The sequence below is a fragment of the Nannobrachium achirus genome (assembly GCF_963921795.1).
Source record: "Nannobrachium achirus genome assembly, chromosome: 8".
NCBI classification, from domain to species: Eukaryota; Metazoa; Chordata; class Actinopteri; order Myctophiformes; family Myctophidae; genus Nannobrachium; species Nannobrachium achirus.
This window is the reverse complement of record NC_137817.1, coordinates 14,447,472-14,459,877: the sequence shown is the minus strand read 5'-3', so window position 1 is coordinate 14,459,877 and position 12,406 is coordinate 14,447,472. Positions and strand designations below refer to the sequence as shown.

Genomic DNA, 12,406 nt, shown 5'->3' with positions numbered 1-12,406 from the left:
CTCCAACTTAGATGTGCCCAGATTTTGTATGTTTTTCTTTACTGTGAAATGAAAAAATATATTTATTTATTTATTTTTCCACAGAAACAGACACAGTCGTGAATCAGTGACAAAAAAGTGTCCATCCACTAGAATGAACACACATTTTCTCAATCAGCCAAACGAGGGAGCCAACACACAAACAGAGAAAAGCATCTCTCTGATCTCAGGTCATTTTGACATATTTTCAAAAGTCGTCAAAAGACGTCATTGGCACACGGGGCCCTTTGAAAAAAGACGTCATTGGCATTGAAGGAGTTGTTAACAGTGGTTAAAATATATATTTCTAGGGTACCGGTATATACTTCTCTGTATATGCCTCTGTATTGGAAAACGAGTTCATACAAAATACTGATAAGAGTAAATTGAAAAAACAATTCAAATGTCTTTGTATAAACGTTGTATATAATGTGATTGTCATATTATCCCAGGGCTCACCTGGACGTGTCTCACGGTACACCGTTTGGGAAGCACTGAGCCAGGGAATGCCTTCTGAGCACACAAACACACAGGGAATGCCTTCTGAGCACACAAACAGACAGCCTTTCAGTCATTCAATCAGCAGATTAATTAACGCTAAATGACCTAAAATAACAACATGACTGTCAACATAGCAGGCCGCAAAATAGCCAGCACATCTTTACATCCTACACACTGTGACTGAATCCAGTGTGACGACAGGTATACAGTACCACAATGGAGGGTCAAACACTCGATCGTGGAGTTCTTGCATGAAAGTAACCAACTGGACATCCGTGTGCCTGTTTCTGCTTGGGCGGGTAGTTGGGTACATGACCTGACCCGATAGACAATAAAGTGCAATAAAACAGCCAAGCAGCCAGCAAGTGCATGTTGCTGTTGTCGAGCAGAAACCTTTTATCTCTATTTTTCTTTTCATAAACGAATGCCCTACTCCTTGATCCTACTATAGCGTCACACACAAGCATCAAAAGTAGCAGATCTACAAGCTCAAAAGGCAGGGGTTTTCAAACCTTTTTGACTCAGTAAATAACATTTTCATCCACGGCACCCCTGAGTTACACTGTTAATTTTTAGAATCTTCTTACATCATATTGGAGAAATATCCATTTCCATCAGAACTGACATGACGTTTAACCGCTTGAACCCCAGCATGCCTATTCTGGGGGGAAGGTTCACCACAAATAGCCGATCTACAAGCTCACAACGCGTCACGTTGTGACGCGTTGTGAGCTTGTAGATCTGCTATTTTTGGTGAAGAATGTTGTCGTAGATAGAAAAATAACTCATCAAGTACAGTGCAAATCAGGTCTGTTTTACTAAGCATAGTGAAGTGATATTGATGTAGCGATATTGATGAATTCCAAATATTATCAAATTATCTCGCGGCACCCCTGGACTGGCATCACGGCACCCCAGGGTGCCCCGTCACCCACTTTGAAAACCCCTGCCTTAAAGGTTACAGTGTTGGACATGTGAGGTTTCCACCCCGACAGAGACGATATCTTCAATTCATACACGTCACCATAGTGACCGAGTCCACTGTGGTTTCAGTGCCACGTTTTGGGCTTATTAAAATTATCTATTTATAGTGTCATATCGAGCTGGTGGTACCTCAGAGGAAATTAAAAATTCTAGAAGCACACTGGAGCAAAAATAGCCTTCCTTCATCAATAACCAACCTAGACTGTAAGGTCCTCAGCATCGTTTTAACCACATGAACTGTAGCATGGAAAATCTGACGAAAAGAGCAGGTCTACGAGCTCACCACAAGTTGCATTACTTTACATTGCGTTGTGAGCTTGTACTGCAAGGATATTTAGTGTAGAGCGAAAACAGGTGGGGTTCTAGTATAGAGCCAATTAATTAATGGACATTGTTTATCATGGGACATCACATCAGATTTGAAATTATTCATATTGTAGTACTTGGTTGATACTAAACGTTGCCCCCAACAAGATTAGAAGAAACTGAAATCATATTAAACACGTAATACTTAGTTAGTATAGGCCTATACTTGTACTATATACCCTTAAATACTTAGTTAACTGGAGTCCCCCAGGGCTCTAGGCCCCCTGCTGCTTTCGCTGAATGTTTGCCCTAGAAAAAGAACGCTAGGGTTCAAGTGGTTAAATTAATGCTAAGTCAACAGAAGACCAGTGAAATGGCATAACAAAACCAGAAGTGTTAAACAGGAGACCCTGCCCTCGTCTACTCAACGGCAATAAAAACACACCCCCTCACCACACTTCCTGTCCTTAATGCAGCTTATTGTGTCTGAGATAGCTCCCTTCCTGACAACAGTCCACCTGAGCACAGAGGCACAGATGGCCTGTGTGTGTGTGTGTGTGTGTGTGTGTGTGTGCGTGCGTGCGTGCGTGTTTGTGTGCGTGCGTGTGCGTGTGTGAGTGAGTGAGAGGGGGACTGATGTTGATCAAAACTGATATTAAAGCATCTGCTAGGACACAAACATCCGTTTGATTATAAAATCACATTCTGTCGAAGTAGAGGGAGTGAGGAAGGGAGAGAGAGATGGGGCAGGGCGAGGGAGACATTCATTTAATCAGAGTTCAATTGGGCTGTCATGCTAACATCTGCGTGTGTGCGTGGCGTCCACAGGGAGGAGGATGCCATGATTTCACTGCTGGTGCTGACCCATTTATTCCTTGTCACATGGCTAACCAGTTGAGTTCGGTCACGTGATCACCCCTACCAGGAAGGGAGCCAGCCCTGGGTCTGGAGAAACAGCCAACACCGGGGTGTCTACGCTGTTCAGCCACATGAAACTCTTGTGTCCTCAAACACAGTGTAAACACAGAAATGACTCAAATCTAATTCCATACCTTTCCATAATTTCCATACTTGTGTAGGAGGACCCCTGAAAACATGCACAGGTTTTAATGATGTCCTTTCACTGCACGTTATATTCCCAAGGTATGGCTTGCACATGGAATAGTTGTGAATGGATGATAGATTTTCATCTAGGTTTCATGACAGGAGTTCTCTTGTAAACTCATGTTTAAGGCCATGTTGAATGAGGCAAGACTCAGACCAAAATCAGGTGCATTCCTCATCACAGCTGTTGAAAAGGTCTCCACTTGAGAATATGGACCACAGACGACTTTCAAAAGCTGAAATTGGCGATCGATCTCTCACAGCCAGACAGTCAAACACCAATTACTTTCCTGGGAGAGAAAATGTTGCCCCTAGTAGTACAACAGGAGCACAGCTGATTCCAATCCACACAATAACACTACAGTACATAACCGTACCCCGTCACAACGATAAGGGGAATTCAGATGACATACTGTAGTAGCAACAGCAGTAAGAATGAAACAAAAGCCCAGGGATTAGAAGTCAAGAACCAAACCAAGACGAATAAATGAATTGAAATAAATTAAATCAAATAAAATAGTTATGTCAAGATTAATCTCTCAAGACAGCCTCAGAGTCGCTACGCTTCAAAGGAAGAGAGACAGACCGATAGGCGTCGCCCTTTCTTTGATCTGGGTTCCCAGATTGTGTCAAGATTGACCTTAGATTCTGGCACTAGATATCTGCATTGGGTCTCCGAGCGAGTGCACATGTACAATCAATAAATATATATGTCAATCAACAGAAACACAAATCAATATCCATCCATCACCAATGATACGTATATGAATCACTATATGCACCATCCATCAACAATGAGTGTACGGGTAGACATACAGTACAGCAGTGGTTCTCTAAGTGGATTTCAGGGACTTTATGGGGGTCTAAATTGACCCATACAAGTCTAACTTTGACAGAGTACAAACGGAACCAAATGGACCCTAACGGGTGCATTTGGTTCCATTTGTACACTGTCAAAGTTAAAGGACAACTTTAGTTTTTTACAACAAGGGTTCATATTTTAGATTGTAATTAAAGAATATAAAATATATTATAGCTCTGCCTTTAACACGATTGTACCATCTAAGCTTGTGTTGAAACTCAGGGGTCTTGGTCTTGGCAGTAGTATCTGCAACTGGCTGTTTGACTTTTTGACAGGCAGGCCACAATCTGTACGAATAGGGAACAAGCATTCATCTAAGATATTGACCAGGACTGGAGCGCCCCAGGGCTGCTGCCTCAGTCCCTTGTTGTATAGTCTGTTCACCTATGATTGTGTTGCCAGGTGTGGCAATAATTCTATTCTCAAATTTGCAGATGACATCACGGTTATAGGACTAATATCCAACGATGATGAGAGGGCCTATAGGAGGGAAATTGAAGAGCTAACCCTATGGTGCCAGAATAACAATCTCTCTCTAAATGTTAGTAAAACAAAAGAGATCATCGTTGACTTTAGGAAGTCTAAAGTCAATCACAGTCCCTTAACCATAAATGGTTCACCTGTAGACATAGTGGACAGTTTCAAATTCCTGGGTGTTCACGTAACAAACTCACTCACATGGTCTCAAAACAGCGAAGGTATCCTTATGAAAGCGCAGCAGCGATTGTACTTTCTGAGGCGCCTCAGGAGATTTGGCCTGAGCACCAAGGCTCTTGTTAATTTCTATCGCTGTACCATAGAAAGTGTTTTGACAGGATGCATCAGTGTGGTTTGGTAACGTGACTGTTCAAGACAGTACACAGTTACAGAGAATTGTGAAGAGAGCTGCCAAAATCATTGGCACAGAATTACCACAGCTACACACAATCTATAACACACGCTGTAAGAAAAAGACAGAGAACATCTTAAAGGACAGCTGTCACCCCGCCCATTCCCTGTTCTATCTCCTCCCATCCAAAAAACGTTACCAGAGCATCAAATCTCACACCACCCGTTTCAGTAATAGTTTTTATGCTCAAGCAATCAGGATGCTTAACGAAGAGATGGAAGCGAGACGTAGGTAGTCATGTGCAATATACGCAGTTTTTAAACTGTACACTGTTACACTGTATGGTTGTTTTGTTGTTTTTGGGTTGTCCTGGGTGACCTGTTGTTGTCTTGTTTTTTTGTGTGTAATAAGGCTGAGAGTGCTCTTGGCACAAGCATTTTATTGTATGTCTATACCTGTATGGATATGCATTTGACTAATAAACCTGAACCTGAACCTAAAAGATGGGTGTTAAAATGATTTCATTTACGTCTTTCTATTGTTTTAGAGATTCTTATTTCAGTGGTTGGGGCATGCGTACAAGTGGCTAAATATGTCATTTTACACAGAATAAGCCCATTCTCAAGATACAACGCAACCTTTCATGGTTGGATGTGACTTATGGGGGCTAGAAGTGTTACTGTAAATAGCAATAAAGAAACTGCTGGCTTATTGTGTCTAAAAAGATATATTTAGACACTTGTACGCATGCCCCAATGCATACGCATGCCCCACATTTTAGCACGCTAAACACGATAAAACAATAGAACGAAGCAAATGAAAACATTTTAACACTCACCTTTTCTTTTCTCTAATTACAATCTAAAATGTGAACCCTTGTTGTAAAAAAACAAAGTTGTCCTTTAACTCAGTCGGTGCCATATTTAAAGTGGGATGACCTCTTATATTGCCGGTTCGCCAAGAAAGGGTTAAAAAAATAGTGTGCACGCTGGTGCACACATTCGTGCACAGATCATGCACTATGCATGTGCATGCTTTTCACAGCTTTCAAACAAAAAAATCCGCTTGGAAATCCGTTCAGGCATTCAGGAGAAAGGAGCCCTTATGTTTTCTTCAAATGTAAACAAACATGGCTGCCATGTTTGAAAGATGGGGTTGGTATGGGGGTTAAACATGCAATTTCGCGATCGCGATCATGCCTAGTACACTGTTGGAGGTCCAAAAAATTTTTTTTCAAATTTTTTTTTTCAAAAAATGTTTTTTTTTTTTTTTATTATTTAAAAAAAAAAAAAAGACGTTCAGAAGACGTCTGGCAGGGAGGTCCATAGTGAAAAAGACGTTTTAAAGACGTTTTTATCATAGAAACTTCTTTTTTGGCAGGGTATGAGTTAAGGGGAGACCTTGAAATGTCAAAGTTTGAGAACCACCTGCACTGCAGTACAGTATGCACAGACTATCAACAGTATCGACATGAACGTGACAGTGAGTGAAACAGTGAAAATATATAAAAGATGGCTCACTTGGGACTGCTCGAAGTGGATGATGATCTTGAGGTCGACGGGCTTGTCGTTGGTGACGTCGATGGGCGCCACGGCCGCCGGCTCCAGCTGCGGCGAGAAGCAGGCCTGCAGCCACTCACTCCAGGTCATCATCTGGACCTGCTGCATCCTCTCCTCGCTGATGCGGAACATCTTACTGCGGAAGTCCTTCACCTCCTGCTCCTGGAGGGCGTCCAGTTCATGGAGACCTGCGGGCGGGGGATGGGAAGATGTGAACATTTCATCATATCACGATTATTGTGATAGAAGAATCGCGATTAAAGCGAACGTTTTAACTCAAATTTTGCTTCTGGGGGTTCCCTGGAACTAAATATTTTGAGATGGGGGGTCCGTGGCCAAATAAATATCAGTTTGGGGGTCCTTCACATGAAAAGGTTTGAGAACCACTGACATAGTAGTCTCTCAAGAACAGACTAACTGAGCTCCATTTAAGTGAAAAGGACCTTTTCTTTGACAATGGCCAGCCAGATTGCTGACATAGAAACAGGTTTTTCAAAAAATCTTAGAAGGATTCAAAAGACACTTATAGAATCGGGTCAAAATTCAAATTGTTCAAATTCAAATTGTCACAAATTGTAGCAGATCTACAAGCTCGCAGCGCAGCACTCGGTGCCGTGCTGTGAGCTTGTATATCTGCTATTTTTCAATAGTTAAAGCATAAAATAATGATACACAATAACGTGTACCCGTTCTAATATTATCGTAATAATCAAAATCCATTATCCTGGGGCGGAACGCGTTGTGAGCTTGTAGATCAGCTATTTTTTGGCAAAGACATTTGATTGAGAGTGAAAAAAAGTCAGTATGAAGTATGTATATTATAAGTACCTTTTACCAATTATAGAGGGTTTAAGTTGTACTGGATATGCAGCTCGGCAAATAAAAGGTGACTTGATCCCAGTGCATGACAGAGGACGATATCACGATGAATTAAATCTCTGCGATACGATTATCGTTAGTGTTTTTTATTACGATAATCGATAATCGATAATATAGATCATCGTCCCATCCCTACCTTCTGGGTAGAAGGTTTGGGGAAGGAACGAGGAGGCATTACAGTCCAGAGTACAGTTGAGAATATGTTGCTGGGTATAGTGCATGAAGCGATCACTGTAGAATTATGTTGAGATACTAGTTTAGTTTTTAGAAAGATAGTTGGGAAACTTGGGATTCCAAGAAGGACCACACTGGAAACGTGACAGTTGTGTACAAATATATGGTCCTGTAAAAACATCAATCAATCAATCAAAGCACTCATGCTTATTAATTGGTAGTGAATAGCGATCATAGAAAAGAGCTTCTGTGATACAAGCATCATGCACTAGCTGCAAATTCTGCATTCTACAACCAGGAACTCGGCTCAACTAAATTCAATGACATTTTGCAAGTGCATAGTGCTATGGTTCACATAGGCACAATGTTGAGCAAAAGATAAAAAATAAACCATCTCTCTGAAGATTTCAGGAACCTTTGTAAATTAGGTCTAGTCAAAATGCTACATAAACATAGTTGGATTACAGGATTTATAGCAGGACCCTTAGCCTGCCTTCATGTAAAATGCACCAACACCTGTGTGACACCTGATGCCAAACGTTAGCAATGAATGTCTAGAGGATTACCGATGGCAATCTCTTATGGGATTAAAGTAGAGCCTCTTGTTTCCATGCTAATGCCGATTGCTAGAGGTAGGAAACTGTCAGGTGTATCCTATGTCTCTCTCCCTCTCTTGGAGCGCAGCACACTCTTGATAATGAAAACAACATTGACATTAAAAGCCATTAAACATTCATATGACCCTCAGTGCTCGAAAGAGCGCTCTGGACCACATTAGTTGGGAGAGTGTGCTGTCTTGTGTGCACGATTTGAGTGCGTGCTTCTACTGTTACGCTTGTGTGGAAAAAGCAAAGCTCACGAGCATTGTCCGAGTGTGATTGTCTGTTGCGGTGCGTTAGTGTTTGAGTGCGTGCACGCAGATATGTGCACGTGGGAGCCTGCGGGGTAACTTTTCAAACGCCGCTTGGCCCTAACAAAAGCCTTTCACAGATCACATGTGACTACAGTGGAGCCAGGAGGGAGCTATCAGTATTGTGTGGGTCTCCTTCGATTAGCGTCAGCCCCCGCTTCCCTCTGGCTTCCTCTCCCCCTCCCCTGTTTCTCTTTCTTCTTCTTCTGAAGAGGTCTGCTCTGGCCAGCGGCCAGAGAGACTTCCTAATACCTTACTATAACACACACACACACACGCACACGCACACACACACACACACACACACACACACACACACACACACACACACACACACACACACACACGGTTTCAAGATTCTCTGAATTGATCTGCGAATGATCCAGCAGTGTATTATTCCATGCATACATTTGCGCATGTTTATGTTTACGTGTGTATACACACGCTTGAGTGTGGGCCTCAATGCTGACTGCATTTGATCATACGTGGGGTCTACCTTACAGCGCCAGTCTGGCTCACCTCATCCCACTCACCTCCAGGAACCTAATCACTCACAGAGATAACACCAAGTGACAGGCAATGGAACGGACAGCAAGGGCCTGTCCAGTCAAACCTTACGCTTCTCTATCAGATAGCCGAGCTGATGATGGGAGGCAGCTGCGAATCAGCCTGTCATCCAACTGTCACGGCTCTGTGCGCGTGTCTTATGCACTTTTCACTGTCACGGCTCTGTGTGTGCGTGTACCCTACGTGGTCTCTTTATCGGCAATGTTTAATGAGGACGGCGAGGAAGCCAGTAAGAGGGAAAGTGAGTTTCAGTGAATGCCACAGTGGAAGTTGAGTCATAATTGTTTTGCTTGGGGGTCAGCGAGTTTACATCACCCAGCTAATCACTTAAGCCCCATGTACTTCATTGTATGACGAATAGCAAAAAAATAGCCAACCTACAAACTCAAAACGTGAGCTTGTATACAGTAGAGCCTACTTTGGAAAAGCTTTCACCTATGATGACATACCCAGGGATCCCTGACATAACAGCCAGGTTCAAAGTGATTAAGAATACCAAGCATGAGCAATATACATGTTTAGAAAACCACAGCCTCACCCTTCCCAATGAGCACGCCGATCTTGGAGTCGAGGAGGCGCTCTGCGCGGCCGCAGTTGCGCGTCACCAGCTTGAAAACGGGCAGGAAGGGCCGCACGTCACACAGCCGCCGCGTCTCGTCCTCCAGTTCCTCGTGCACGGCGGCCTGGTTGACACACTCGAACATGTGGCTCTCCATCTCCCCCAGTGCGGGGAACAGCGGGAACATCTGGGCCTGCTTCCATAGGAGCTGGGAGAGGAGGTGGTGGGGCAGAGCGGTTAGTTCCTTTTACTGGTTTTGGTGTTAAAAGTAGATTTCACATGTCTCTGTAAAACCAAAAGGAAAGTGGCCTGAAAACAAGACAGGCTTATGATAGCATAGCTACTGATCTTACCTATTAGGAACATTTGGTGCCATTAATACAGGGCAGAGCAGTTAGGGATCGGGAGGGAAGTGAAACATGGAAGAAAGTGGTACCACTCTCTGTGTGTTATTTTAAAGTGTGTGTAAATAACGCACCAGCAAACCAATTGGATGAGTGCAACCACACTTCTGAACTAAGAATAAAGACAACACACAATTATGGCATATATAAGGCAGCATGGCTGGAAACAAACACAATGACACAGACCATGGATGAACCAATCAGGATGTGAATCACTATCCACCAGCACACCCTGGCATGATTCATGTACCCATGTCCCTGAAGTACTGTCACCGTGTCTCTGTGTGTGTGTGTGTGTGTGTGTGTGTGTGTGTGTGTGTGTGTGTGTGTGTGTGTGTCTGTGTGCGTGCGTGCGTGTGTCATAAACTCAAATAAGGCTTGTGGTAAAGACAAAGACCGACTTTCCCACTTTAACTTTACATGTTATTATTTCTCATGACATTCCCTTCATTACAGCCACATGTACAGCTACAAACATTTTGAATTCTACCTTGAATGCTACCTGTGTTCAGATAGTTTGTTTCACATCCTGACCCCTTGGCATTGTACATTTTCATTACAGTTTAATTCAGACTACAAATAACAGATAGTTGGTTGGTAAAACACATTTTATTCTCAACAGTTTAAAGTCAACAGTTTAAAGTCAGCATCATTGCCAAACAAAGAGCCTCTTCCTGGTAGGAGTCGGAGGAGCCCAAAAGAATATAAAGAAGAAAGAATTTACCTACGTCATCCCACAAGGGAAATTCAGTTTTCATCTTAACCCAGCTGACCCCCAGTGCTACGCACAAGGCGCGCAGGGGGAGGGGAGCAGTGATAGCTGGAGCGGGGAATCGTACCTGCGACCTCTGGGACCTCCGGAGTCCTAGGTATGGACACTAACCACTCAGCTATCACATAATGATTGGTATAAATTGGGTCATACCACTTGCCACGGGTGTGTATATTTTTCAGTGATATATTTTATGGGAGAAAATAAATTGTTTCGCTACAAAAACTTTAATACTTTGCCTTTATAGATGATAATATGTGATTGTTAAATGTTTTCTTGATTTGTCACTTGAATTTAAAGGTTAAGTTGTAGTGTTCCTTGGTCAAGGACAGTTGGTTTAAAGGAGAGGAGGTCCCACACTATAAAGCTCCTTGAAATTGAATTGTATATCAGTAATTCTTGTCTCTGGCAATAGATAGGGAAGTATGGGGGGGGGGGGCACAATGCTGTTCGGTAGCACTCATACTAAATGCTTGCTTTAGGCATTCCCTCATTTCATTTTTGTAAATTATATTTTTTCAACTTTACATTTTTGAACATTATTTTTGAAAATTCCTTGCAAGACGAAAATAAATCAGCAATATTGCAAACTTTAGTTTTGTCTTGTTCTGTTCACCTAATAGCCCTCATCCAAAGTCTCTCCTTTACAAGGCTCATGAAGGAACAGTGCATATGTTTGCCCTCAAAACAAATATTTGCCTCTTCAGGAACACCCATGATTTTATCATGAACTTGCGATCATCTCCACATGGATAAACAGGCCACCACAAACACAGAGGACAGAGGACTCAACTATTTGACCGAACAATGGCCTCGTAATATCCAAATGATGTAACATTCTGGCGAACAGTCATTTACATGTTCTCTTCCATGGAGTTGGTCATTAGCATCGCCCGTGCAGTTATGATCGGTTTCTTGGAAGCACATTGAAAGAACATTTGAGCATATCTACTGTAGGCTCAAGTGATGGCAGGTCTCCAAGAAAGTAATGAGCACATTTTCTCAAGAACTGGAGGATCTCGTGCAACAACAATCCTCCTCCTGTAAAACACATTAAATGTTCTCTGAGGGAAGATGTTTTGTAGCGTCCCAATTCCTGTAAACACCGTAAATGTTCTCTCATAACAGAAGAAGTATTCATTCGTCAGCTCATTCGTCTAGGTGTGTGACCAATCATTAAGTGCCAGGATTAAATGCCAGGAAAGGGGTGCTTGCATAAGCTTCTGAAAAATGGAAGAATTATAAAAATAATTACAAAACGCTCGCACACTCACAGACTGGTCTGATGAAGAGCGTGTTGCTCGAAACGTCACATATTTTCCTGGTGCAATAAGCATTTTAACATTTTGATTTTTATTTGATCATTTTTTTTTTTTTATACACTGATCGTCGCTCAGCACCTGCCCAATTTTGGGTTTGGCATGTGCATGTCTGTCTTCTTTTTCACTGGATAAGCTTCTGAAACATCCTTCACACCTTTGTCAGACAGCGATCAATCTGACAAGGCTTAATTTAAAGACGCCTCCTGGCTTTCTATCTCTTCATTCCATTTTTTTGTTTTTGCTCTATCCCTCTATATGACAGTGGCAGGGGGGTTTATCCCTCCCTCCATATCTCTCTCCTTTATGTAATGTCACACTTGGATGATTTATCATTTTCAGAGCTTTCCCTAGCGTCTCTCCTTGCTGGCCCCAGGGGATGGGTTTAACTAGATCTCACATGTGCATGCCCACCTGTCCTGCACACATGTGCACGTGGGCATTGCAAGGGGGGAAGGGGGAATGATTAGTATCGAGATTCCAAAATGCCAGGAAAGAAACATAAAAGAAAAAACATTCTTCATTGGTATGAGCTCATAGGGGCAAGAAAAAATTAATACTAATATTTCCATGAATTGTATTCCTCTCTTACACTCAAAATGTTGAGTTCATTAAAGTCTGAGGGTAAGATAATTATGAGAGGATGTTACTACTAGTTA

At 42.4% G+C, this 12,406-nt stretch overlaps 1 protein-coding gene across 2 annotated transcripts in view; it reads right to left on the bottom strand.

The window, feature by feature from the left end:
* pik3cb (phosphatidylinositol-4,5-bisphosphate 3-kinase, catalytic subunit beta) overlaps nt 1-12,406 on the bottom strand; it is a 111,016-nt gene that overhangs the window by 43,719 nt on the left and 54,891 nt on the right. For both annotated transcript variants that reach the window (XM_080731003.1, XM_080731004.1), the window contains exons 4-5: nt 9,232-9,460; nt 6,125-6,351 (exon numbers count right to left, since the gene is read on the bottom strand). In XM_080731003.1, the coding sequence (XP_080587129.1) occupies nt 6,125-6,351; nt 9,232-9,460 (456 nt within the window). The remainder of the gene's footprint in view (nt 1-6,124; nt 6,352-9,231; nt 9,461-12,406) is intronic.